Source organism: Tenrec ecaudatus, chromosome 2 (assembly GCF_050624435.1).
Source record: "Tenrec ecaudatus isolate mTenEca1 chromosome 2, mTenEca1.hap1, whole genome shotgun sequence".
In the NCBI taxonomy this organism is placed as follows: domain Eukaryota; kingdom Metazoa; phylum Chordata; class Mammalia; order Afrosoricida; family Tenrecidae; genus Tenrec; species Tenrec ecaudatus.
This window is the reverse complement of record NC_134531.1, coordinates 45,507,416-45,520,332: the sequence shown is the minus strand read 5'-3', so window position 1 is coordinate 45,520,332 and position 12,917 is coordinate 45,507,416. Positions and strand designations below refer to the sequence as shown.

General features: G+C 39.9%; 1 protein-coding gene across 1 annotated transcript in view; it reads left to right on the top strand.

Moving 5' to 3' along the window:
- The window catches only part of EMB (embigin), a 59,461-nt gene extending 46,822 nt beyond the window's left edge, over positions 1-12,639 (top strand). Inside the window, exons 7-9 of the mRNA XM_075541017.1 lie at positions 302-335; positions 6,601-6,691; positions 8,797-12,639. Coding sequence (XP_075397132.1) covers positions 302-335; positions 6,601-6,676 — 110 coding nt within the window. The 3' untranslated portion in view covers positions 6,677-6,691; positions 8,797-12,639. The remainder of the gene's footprint in view (positions 1-301; positions 336-6,600; positions 6,692-8,796) is intronic.
- The last annotated feature ends 278 nt before the right edge of the window (positions 12,640-12,917 follow it).

Below are 12,917 nucleotides of genomic sequence, written 5' to 3'. Positions count from 1 at the left end.
TGAGTTGAGAAATCCAAGGTCTGCTAAGAAAATCAGTTTTACATTCTGTAATGTTTAAGCCCAAGTCTAATCATTGGAAATCATTTATATATTGTTTCTAAGTCCCAGGGCACTCACTTATGTTTGGTTGACTTGTGGGGAAGGCCTGGGGAGTGCCGATGTCTACCGTGGGGCTTCTCTCCTTCGAGCCAAAGGGAGAGAACAGCACAGTGCTCCTTTCCTCGGGGAAAGTGAAATGAACGTAGCTGCTACACAGAAAGAGTGAATGGACCTTAACACTTACATTCTTCTGTTTACGCAGATGGAGGAAAAGAATTTGAACAAATCGAGCAGCTGTAAGTATTGCTGAGTTGACTAAAATACAACATTGGGGACAATGGAACAGAGAGTACGTTGAGTAAAGGGCCCAAGGTTTTCTCTCTCCGTACCCCCTCTCCCCCCCCACCCACACGCACGGCAGGTATCTCTATCCCTCTGTATTCTCGGTGCTGCGATGAGAGTGGCACCCGGAGCTCGCCTGCCTGCGATCCCCTCGCCCCTGTCCTGCCACCACTGCCTGTGCGTCAGTGTACTTCTCTGAACATGATTTTAGTAACCACACTTACCATGTTACATTACATGGGATTCTTTATATAAAAATGCTTACTTCAGGCTTTGGTGCACGAAAGGTGTTCATTAATCAAAAGGAAGCATTAATTTGCTTCAAGGAGCCATTCTCCGCTCTGACGATATTTTGGCTCACTTAGGAAGCTCTGTAGTGGACTAATCAACCACAGAAGCTTAGCGATGCGGAGGAATGGAAGCAGGAAACTGGGAGAGAGAACAAATGGTACATTGAAGAAATGGCAATGGATGAGTTGAAACAAAATTTGCATACATTGTTTAGTGTGAGACTAATGATCTACTTTATAAACCTTCACGTAATTCCCAATTAGGAAGTTAAATATATATAGAGAGAGTTGCTTAAGCCTTATTGAAGCAACTGGATCCGAACCTTTGGGGATGAGAACTCTCATGCTTATTAAAATCTCTACCAATGATTCTTTTTTAATGATTATTTTCAGTTTTACTGGCACATAGTTCACATCATACAATACAGTTGTTCAATCATGTCAAGATTTGTACCAGGGATTCTAATTCTCATGTTGAAAACCACTGGCCTAAATTCCTATTAGAGTTTTTTGAGGTTTGTTTTTTTTTTTGAGGATCAGAGAAGAGAATGGAAATGTTTGTGCACGTTCACGTACAGTCTCTTGAGTAGAGGTTGAGCATTAGGAAGGCTGGGATTGAAGTAAAAAGAGTAGTAATTAGATTTGGCAAAAACTAGAAGTTCTCTGATCTTTCAGGTCAGAGAACTGAGACTGGAGGCCAGTCTTAGAGGTCCTGAAGATGGGTATTAATGCCCGAGTAAGAATGTGACTGGCTGGGAATCAGGAAAACGATACCAGATTAGAGCGGACAAAAGAAGCCTGGGAAACCAGAGGCCCAAAGTACTGTACCAACAACACAGAGGCTACGTGGAATCCTTGTTACTGCCTACACGACTCTGAGATGTGAGTGCTGAAGCCATAGTTCAAGAGCAGGAAGTGCTAAGATATTCATAGATATTATTCAAATAGATTTTCCTTACTGCAGACAGGACAGGTAAATTCACCAAATATGAGCATCTTGGTGTGTTAGTCTGGGTGGATTAGAGAAACAAATCCAAGCGCTCATATCTGTAAAAGCTTTAGATCAAAGATTAATTCTTTATTGAGAAAACATCCCAGTCCAGTTCAGATCAAGGCCATACGTCCGACATTAGCCCATATGTCCGATGCCAGTTTATAAATTCCTCTTCAGACTCATGCAGCGCAAGCAATGGTGCTGAAATCTGGAAGATCACAGGCCAGCGGGTAGAGAGTCTTGTGGATCCATTGGCAGTGGAAGCACCTCTGCACTGCTGTGGGTCTCCATGTGTCTTGTCGGCAGGAAGATGAAGCAGAGAGAGTGGGTCTGGCCTCCAGTCAGCTGTTTATCTCCTTTGTGCTTCCAAATGAGGGCATTGAGCTGCAACCTGGATGACGGGCTAGGTTCCACCCCTTCACAAGTTGACAGGAGATTATGTAACTGCCACACTTCGTTACGGACACATAATGCTATCACCATGGAGCCCTGAGGATGTAGTGGTTACATGTTGGGCTGTAATCTGCATGGTAAGCCATTCAAAACCACCAGCAGCTCTGTAGGAGAAAGAGTGGCTTTCTGCTCCTGTGAACAGTTGCAGTCTCAGAAACCCACAAGGGGTTGCTATGAGTCAGCGTTGACCCGATGGCATGAACATTCTATCACAGCCTCCACAGAGAGGGGAGACGGGGTGCTGTCTTAGTGTCGTAGACGCTCACAGTTGAAAGGAATTGAATCTCACGGCAGCCCTTCTTCCTAGAAAACACGAACATCTGACTAATAAGAGATTTGATGAAATCTCTTTGATTCTTTTTAATGGTCTACTTTCTTACACTTAATAGACATATAACATGAATGGCAGTCATTGAGGTATTTGAAGACAGTTAGAACCTTACACATATTCTATTCTCCCAGCTTAGCATCTCCAGTGTCTCAGCCATTCCTTTTGAGTTTGCCTTTGGAGGTTGCTCTGGTTTTAGTAGAAAACCCTGGTGGAGTAGTTGAACTGCTAGTCCCAAGATAATCAATTCGAAACCACAGCTACTCAACAAGAGAAAGAGAAGGCTATCTACTTCCGTAAAGAATTAATCGTTACAGAAACTCCCACGAGCAGTGCTACTCTGTCCTATCGGGTTGCTATGAGTTGAAATCAACCCAAAGGGAAGGGGAGGCTGTTTTTTCTTCTTTTGTTTTTTCCTGGTCTCAGTGTATTCTGATGGCTTGAACCTCTCTGATATTGTGGTGCCAGAGCACCGCAGAGTAGACTGTTGCTTCCAAAGAATTCACTGTTTGCTCTGCCGCCTACTTTAATCTTTCCTGGGTTATTTTTACAAGAATGGTTGGTTAGATCCAATCTGCAGTATAAGCAGTGTCTTCTCTTTGTCACTGAGTCATTGAGCCACCTTTCTCCTGTGCTGTTCCTCAGAGATTGCTGACGGTGCTTCAGCTTCGTGCCTGGGTTACTTTAAAAGCTTTAGATTAATTTAAGTGCCAAGGGCATTTGAGTTTACTTAGCACAAGTCTTTGCCAATTCTTTTCTTAAGGTATAGAGTTAGATGATAATTTTTTCTTGACAGAAAATAAATGTTATTGTATCTTAGACATATCTAGGTGATTAGCAGGTAAGCTTAGGCTGCGAACAACAAGGTCTAAACCCACTGGCCGTTCTGCTGGAGAAAGACGAGACGATCTGCTCCTGTAAAGATTGATTTTTAATAAATCATTTTATTGGGGCTCTTACAGTTCTTAGAACAATCCATGCATCAGTCGTATCAAGCGCATTTTTACATATGTTGCCATCCTCATTTTCAAAACATTTTCTTTCTACTTGAGCCCTTGGCATTAGCTCCTTGTTTTCCCCACACTCATGAACCCTTGATAAATTATAAATTATTATTATTTTCATATTGTATACCAGCCACTGTCTCCCTTCACCCACATTTCTGTTGTTCATCCTCCAGGGGGTAGGGAGGGGATTAATACGTCTATCATTGTGATCGGTTCCCCTTCCCTCGTGGTATCATTACTCCCATTATTGTTCCTGAGGGATTTTTCTGCCCTGGATTCAGTTTGCTGGGAGCTCTTATTTGTACTAGTGTGCATGCTCTGGTCTAGCCAGATTTTTAAGATAGAACTAGGATCATGATAGCTTGGGGAGGAAGCATTAAAGGACTAGAGGAGTATTGTGTGTTTTGCTGGTGCTGTACTGCATCATGACCAGCTCATCCTTTCCTTCTGACCCTTCGTGAGGGGATGTTCAATTGTCTACAGATGGGTTTTGGCTCTTCACTCCAACTCCCACCATTTGCATCGATATAATTGCTTGTTTGGGGTCTCTGAGGCCTGATACCTGATCCTGTCAACACCTCATGATCACACAAGCTGGTGTGCTTCTACCATGTGGACATTGTTGCTTTCCTACTAGATGGCCACTTGTTTAACTTTAAGCCTTTAAGACCGCAGACAGTATATCTTCTAATAGCCAGGCACCATCAGCTTTCTTCACCACATTAGCTTATGTACCCATTTTGATTTCAGTGATCGTGTCAGGAAGATGAGCCTCACAGAATGCCGGGTTATTAAGATAACGTGTCTTGCATTGAGGGAGGACTTGAATAGAGGCCCGATGTTCATCTGCTACCTTGATACTAATCATATTAATATATGTACACAAATCTATATCCCTGTCATTATATATTAATATATTTACATATGTATGTGCGTGTATTTAGACCTCTCCAGATGTCGTTTGCCTCCTAGTTCTTTCCTTTATTTCCTTTTACTTTCCTCCTGTCCCACTATCATGCTCAGCCTTCATTCAGCTGTCAGTAATTCCTCTTGGCTACATTGCACTTGATCACACCCCACCAGACGTTCTTTATCCTCCTCACCAACGGTTTTCAATCTCTTGTTTTTCCCTCGTCCCTGAGTTTATTGGCTTCTTGTAAAGAAGCCTCAGAAACCCTATTTTTGGTTACTGTGAATTAGAATCAACTTAATGGCACTGGATTTTGATTTTGGTACATGTTTAGATGGCAGTGATTCAAAAGTTTCTTAGTGAAAATGACTGAAACATAATAATAAGGATACAGCATGAAAATGAGATAATTCCATAAGGAACTTTTTTGTCTGATCCTCTCAGATATGTAATCCACACAGTGCCCTTCCCTCCAACTTTTACTTGAGTGATTTAATTATTTTTTTCCCTACTTGTGGTAATGACTTAATTGATTCAAGTACCTAGGAAGGCATTCCTTATGGACCCTTGGCTTGGCCATTTTTCTCTTGGGGATCTGAAGTCCACATTTGTAGTGTGTTCTGGTGCTCTTGAATAGGTTAAAGACCCGTGGTTTCTCCTCCAATTCAGGAAAATGAGCATGTTGGTGCATATCACCTGTGTCACTATGTCCACACCCCTATATTCCAACTACATTCATGCTGTTTGTTGCTATGGTTGATAGGTGCCTTCTACTCAGTTGCAACCCATTGAGACCCCCATGTGCCAATCTCGAGCTGTTCCCTAGGGTCTTGTCAGCTGTAATATTTATGAGAACTGATTGCTGGGGCCTTTTTCCCATAGAAAAATCAAGAGAGAAGAAAGTTTCCTTCTACATGTAACAAACCTTGTCTGTGGGAGCATTTATCTCTAATGTAAATATGAGCATTAAGAGTAAAAATCTTTTTAAGGAATGTGAATTCTGCTTGCATTAACTTGCTCTTTTTTTCTTAAACAGTTTTATTGGCACATAATCCATATATCATACCAGTCAATAGTTCAATCATAAGTTGTACAGTCAAAAAGAAAAAAAGTTGTACAATCATTTCAACACTCGATTTTAGAACACTTCTTTCTTGAACTCGGCACTAGGTCCATGTTCCCTTCCCCTCCAACCTTCCCTGCCAGACCCTCAAGAACCCATTAATCCAGTAAGTTTCTGTCTGTATAGATTTTCCTATCCTGGATTTCATATACAGAGAAACATCCAATTGAAACAACAACAATAGCAAGGTAAAGCAGAGAAAACTGCAGTGGAAAATAAAATTTAAAATATCAAAAAACTAGAATCATTTAAAGATGAATGGGTCTTCATGGGGATCAAATGATAAGCTACTGAATGCCAACCTAAGGACATCTGTAAGGATCCATTGTGCAATGCATTCTGCATGAGAGCAAGGCTGTTCACCCCCCGATTGTGCTCAGAAGGGATGCACCAGACGCTTGCTTAATCTAGGCGGGGACCCTGCAGATGGATTTTGGGCTTCTACTGTCACCCATAGTTTTCTACAAACCAGGTGTTCACAATTTAAGCTCTGATACCATTCCATTCTTCTAGTTTGGATTATATTAATTATAATTCTTGGATCACATAGGTTGGTGTGCTTCTTCCAAGTGGACTTGGTTGACACCTCACTTAGATGATTGCTTCTTTGAAGATAAATCGTCCAGAACCTAGATGCTATTCTTTCTGGTTATTGGACATGATCTGGTTTCTTCAGCACACTTTGATCTAGCACCCAAATCTTCAGCGATCCCTTCCTAAGAGTGAGCACCAAGTAGGGGTCATGTCATTAGAACGAATCGTTCCTAGATTGGGGAAGAATTATATCTGAGCCCAAAATCCATTTGTAAATCTATGTTTTATATATGTCTTTCTTTCACCTTAGAGACATTTTATGTTATGTTAGAGAACATTATTAATTATCTCTATGGTTCATAAAGTAGTTCTTTTGGTAGTGTCATTAGTTTAGCTAATGATATATAATATCTTACACAGTTGAGAAAGGAAAATTATACAAATATAGACCAGATATAAACTGTAATACATTGCATTGACTTTTTATATTCAAGTACAATAGACAGGCTACAGTAATTGGTATACTGAGTTATTCAATGCAGTAGTATACCTAATGGGTTTGCTTTTGTTTTCTATACAGGAAATCAGATGATAGTAGTAACGGTATAGAAAATAATGCCCCTCGGCACAGAAAAAATTCAGTTACTTCCAAATGATACTCCAAATAAAAGGTAAAATTGATTAAACATTCACTATTAAGACAGTTAATTTTTAGGTTCATGTCTAAATATAACAGAACTAGTCTTTTGTTATGTGCTGGGCATCTTTATGTATAATTAGAACTCAATTGAAAAGTATATCTAATTTCAAAGCCTTATGTCATCTTTTCTTTTCCTTAGCATGAGCTGCTTTCTTTTTTTTTAAACCTTCATATTTATTTATTTATTTTTGTCAGTGTAATTCTTTTTTTAATAATCGTTTTATTGGGGGCTCATCCAACTCATCGTAATCCACACATACATCAATTGTGTAAAGCCCATTTGTACATTTGTTTTCCTCATCATTCTCAAAACATTTGCTCTCCATTTAAGCCCCTGGCATCAGCTCCTCATTTCCCCCCTCGCTCCCCCTCCCCTGCACCCTCCCTCATGAATCCTTGATAATTTACAAATTATTATTTTGTCATATCTTACATTGTCCAATGTCTTCCTTCACCCACTTTTTTATTGTCCGTCCCCCAGGGAGGATGTTATATGTAGATCCTTGTAATCTGTTCCCCCTTTCTACCCCACCTTCTATCCTCCCTCCAGGTATCTCCGCTCTCATCACTGGTCCTGAAGGGAACATCTGTCCTGGATTCCCTGTATTTCCAGTTCCTATCTGTACGAGTGTACATCCTCTAGTCTAGCCAGATTTGTAAGGTAGAATTGGGATTATGATAGTGGGGGGTGGGGGGGAGGAAGCATTTAGGAACTAGAGGAAAGTTGTATGTTTCATCATTGCTGCACTGCACCCTGACTGGCTCATCTCCCCATGACCCTCCCGTAAGGGGATGTCCAATTGCCTACAGATGGGTTTTGGGTCTCCACTCCGCACTCCCCCTCATTCACAATGATGTGATTTTTTGTTCTGACACCTTCGACACCTCGTGATCGCACAGGCTGGTGTGCTTCTTCCGTGTTGGCTTTGTTACTTCTGAGCTAGATGGCTGCTTGTTTACCTTCAAGCCTTTAAGACCCCAGATGCTATATCTTTTGATAGCTGGGCACCATCAGCTATCTTCACCACATTTGCTTATGCACCCATTTGTCTTCAGTGATCGTATCGGGGAGGTGAGCCCACAATGATATGATTTTTTTGTTCTTTGATGCCTGATAACTGATCCCTTCGGCTCCTCATGATCATGCAGGCTTGTGTGCTTCATCTATGTGGGCTTTGTTGCTTCTCAGCTAGATGGACATTCATTTACCCTCAAGTCTTTAAGACCCTAGATTCTATCTATATCTTTTGATAGCCGGCCTCCATCAGCTGTCTTCACATTTGCTTATGCACCTGTTTTGTCTTCAGCAATTGTGTCAGGAAGGTGAACATCATGGAATGCCAGTTTAATAGAACAAAATATTCTTGCATTGAGGGAATACTTGAGTGGAGACCCAATGTCCATCTGCTACCTTAATACGAAACCTATAAATATATGCACATAGATCTATTTCCCCATCCTCATATACTAATTTGTTTACATGTGTATATGCTTGTATTTAGATCTCTGTAAATTCCCTTTGCCTCCTAACTCTTTCCTCTATTCTATTTTACTTTCCTCTTGTCCCACTATCATGCTGAGCCTTCCTTTGGGTTTCAGTAATTCCTCTTGGTTACATTACCCTTGATCACGCCCTACCAGGCCTCCTACATTCTCCTCACCACCGTGAGCTGGTTTCTTTTGCAATTTTTTATACAGACTTTTTTTCCCCGCTCAACTTTTGTTAATCATTTAAAAAATTTACTCTTATATATCCCAAGCTGTAAACTAGAATATAACAATAATAATTTCCTTTTTGCTTTGATTCAAAGTATTAATATTTTGTCAAATTTTTGAGTGTTTAATGTAAGAGATCTTTGTTTCAGCCATAGTTTAGATTACGTATCATCACCTTTTGCTTTGATAAAGTGATAAAAAGTTGATGTAGAAGAACCAAGACCTGCTAACTGTGTTTCATTATGCTTTATTCAACTCAGGCGTCTGTGAGACAAGGAATGAGAGACGTTCATCTTGTCAAGCGTCATGGGAATTTATTTCAAGAGTTTGTGTCTCAGCTTTGTTTATGCTTTCTCTTAGGGTCATCTGACTTTACGTTTTGAAAAACGGAAAAGCTCCACAAGCTCAGCTGCAACTTCATAAGTTATACATGCTGTCTCCGAGCGAAAGATATAGCTTGATTCTGTAATCATTGTACATTAATGCCGGGTAAATTGTATGAACTATATTTTGTGAGCTGTATAATGCAGGAGAGATCACTTAATGCTCGTCCTCAAAGCACGTGCTGAACAGATGCCTGCAACGCCTGTTAATAGTTCTTGGAGCAAATGTTATTCAAGGCCGAGTCATAACCAAAGACTTCATTCAAGAGAAAGCCTTTGCCAGTTCTCTTACCAAGCTTCCCCCATAATTATTCCCACTATATATCCAAGAATGCATAGCATTTCTATGTAGTTCCTCCTTCTGGGTTACTGGAAAAACATATCTAAACTGGGGAATGAATTACTTTCTGTCTTTGCTAATGATGGTTAACGCTCAGCCTCCAGAAGAAAGACATACTTTTCATCCATCAATATTATATTAAAGCAGGAAATGAAAAGCATTTGCCCCCTAGCTCTGTTACACAAAAGCAGGTTTCCATTCATCTTTCCAGCATGCACATCCCATGCTAACATGCTTCCTGGTCTTCCCCTCTGGAGAGCAGTTCTCTCTCTTAAAGCGACGTGATTTAGACTTCTTGGAATATGCCTGATGTGTGAATGCTTCAGGGTGCAGGGCCATGTAACCAGAACGCAATACTTCCATAGAGATATCTTGGATTCATTGCTCAAGGGCAAATATTTCCGTGCTGCCTTCATGTTATACACATATATTCAGGCAGAATCTTGGTCAGTGTGTGGAAACTAATTCCATGGCCAAACAATGTCTAAAAAGTGCTTATCAATGCTAACTTTGATTCAAATCCAGAATGAACCTGAACCCTGATGTAGTGTGTAAATGATTCTGTGAATGCTTAAGATTTAACCTTTAAAATAAGAAAGTTCTTTTCTATTGCATATGTAACTTAAATCTTTTGTAAAAGAACTAAAATGAAATCTGGACACATGAATTGTGAATGCTGTGGAATAAGGTATAAAATTAGCTTTACGGTGCTCCCTTAGGGGGAAGATGGGGATGCTTGATGCAGGTGGATTCAATTTCCCCTTCCTCTTAGTAGCTCATGAGTCAGAATAAGAGCAGAACCAAAAAGGAAGAGTGTGGGTTGGTAGTGAGGTAACCATGATTCTTGTTGGCTAGGGGAAAGGGTAGTTGAACACTTTGAAAAAAAAACTATTTCATGGAAATTTACATGATGTATGGAATGTGAAAATGATAAAATTCTGGTTGTGAAATTCTTATGACATCTTAACCAATAGTTTCCAGTCTTGCAAGTGTGAATAATCACTCAACTCAGCTGAAGTAGTAAATGGCAAGCTGTTCTTTTTTTATTGCAGCAGTATTTTCTTGTAAAGGATGTTGCCTGTGCATGGTTGTTTTGTGGAACACATACTATTTTGTCTAATACAGCCCTTAAGTAGTAATGGACTTCATTTCACTATTGGCCTCAGCGTCAGAGGACATGCATTTGTTTCGTTTGAATTCATGGTCTCTGTTAGATTTTTAAAGTCTCGGAGTGGTATCTACCTGATGACAGCCACTACTCTACAAACATGAACTCTGTGAGAAGTTGGTGGAATCTGCTGTTTCGAAGCTGAGGGCCTTGGCTTGTGTGGACTCCACAGCTACACCGCTTTTAGCTCTTTGAAGTAAAGCTCCTTTTGTTTAGCTCTTTAGGCGCCAATCATTTTTAAGCAAGAAAATTGCTGCCCCAAGGGAAAAGAAATTGAAATATTTTCATAGTAAATTGAAGTTTTTAATGACAATGCTTGTTGTTTTTTTCCCCCTAATAAAGCCAATTCACACCAGTAAGATTCAGCAGAAAAAATATCCGGAAAGGAAAACTGAACTTTGTTTTCTCAGAGACTCTCTGAGAGACTTTTGGAAAATGGCTTCACTGAGTTTCATTTGAAAATGGAATGTTTTCATTATTTATCCTCCTGAAACAATAAATGGAAGCTAGTAATGACCTGTTGTAAATCGACTGCAAAGACTAAGCAAGCAGAAAGTAGAAGTGGGGAAGCCACTCTAAGTTTATGTATTGGACAGCTCGGGAACCGTAATTCATCTTTCCACCAGTGGGGTTTTTCAGCCTAATAAGTAGATGTAATGATATCATAAAATTCCCAGATACTTCCATGCTCAGCTCAGTTCATACTCAAATGTAAATCTCCCTTTGTCCTCTGTTCGCCCCCCGCCCCGCCAGCTTCTAGTTACTCAGGCCAAAACCTAGAACTCACTGTAATTTTTCCTCTCCTTTTTTAACTCGCCCCAATTGGTCATGAATTCTAATTCTTCTGACCTTCTTAGTAATTCATTAACCCACCTCATTGTTTCCCCTGCCTGACTCTCACATGCTTCAAGAGCAGGGGTGTTCATTTTCTGGCCCGAACGTCATCTTCTATCTACTTGTGTTTCACTCTGCTCTCCAGGTCATCTGTGTCAGAAACAGTTCTCATTATGAAACTCACTGTGGCAGATTCTACACCAAACCTCCCCAGGTTCGCCCTTGTCGTTTCTTAATATCGTTTTCTTCCACATCGCTAATTGCTCTCCAAGATTGCCAGTCCAACCTCAAGCGTCTTTCCAGATCAGATTCTTTCCCCTTTCATGCCCTCTGCCCTGACCTAACTCAAGATTAGCCACCAAGAGCACTCAAACATAGCCTCCAGCAGGATCCCCCATGCCCAGTGAGGTGCGCACCCTCCTCGGTAACACATCACCCCATGTGTCTGTGTGTATCAGCATTACGCTTCGATCGCCTCTTCCTGGATTCTGCTTTATTCCTGTGCTCTCTGCCTACCACAGTGAGTGGCATGCTAGGGACATCAAGAAATGGAATGAATGAATGAATATATGAAGAAACCACTCAGATTCTATACATTTGCACTTATTTTTTTATAGGAGCAAGTTGTTGGTTTGTGACAAATCAGAATTGAAAAATAAATGATGGAGAAAGGGTTTTGTGATGTTCGCACTTGTTTCCAGTGTAGCATGGAATAATAGGATAAAAGGCCCTGCCAGCTTCTCTTCAGTACTGTTTACATCTCTAGTGAGTAGAGGGCGTCTAATACCTAAACTAGTGTAAAGACGCTTTCCCTTCCAATATACGAACTTCCTAATTTTTTAGAGAACAGTAAAAATGCAGACCTTCTTTTGAATTCTTTTAAGAAGCAAACTCATTAGTTTTCAATAAACAAGAATTTAAAAGTGATATTTCTTCTGGCATGCACTAATATTTGTGCCTATTGTCCTTACCTCTTTTTCCCTTCCTTTCTCTGGTACCTTATCTACTTTAGACGATCTTAGAACCCAGTTGAGAATTTCATTGTAAAGAAAGAGGTATCTTAAAATCATTACTATTTAATTTTTATCTGCCAATTTTTGTTTTTCATCATATTTTATATCACATGCACACAAGGTCCAAACCTGCATCTTCATCTTAGTGGCACATCCATCGATTTGCACAAAATTATTTCTCAGTGAAGATTTACTGTATTTTCTTGTCAGAAAGTGACTCTTGGGTAGTTGGACAAAACTATGCAAAGAATCAGTCTTCTCCATTATTAATGTCCATCTTTTCGTGGGAATAAGTTCATGTGTCTGTAATACTTAAAAGGCACAGCGATCTCTTTTGTAGAATGCACTGAATAAATATTTTTGAATGAATAAATACAGACTTAATGGTCAGAGAATCTTAAATTTTATGTATTTATATAATGTCTGCTTTTTTTTCTTTTTTTTAGAATTTCATTATGTTCTTTAAACTCCTTATATCTCCATATTTTATTTTAAATTTGGGGTAAAAGAAAGGATAATTATAACTACTCTGGAAAACAATTTGGCAGCATAGACCAGGAGCCTTCAAGAGTACCAACTCTTTGATTCTGAATTTAACTTTTTCTTGGCTCTCCATGTGGACTATCTATAATTGTATACCAAATTCCTTCAGAGGGTTGAGTCACCCTTAGGATAGAAATCACACTTAGATAGAAATAACGCTTCCAAATAGGACCCGTGATTGGCTCAAGATGTGTAGTGAA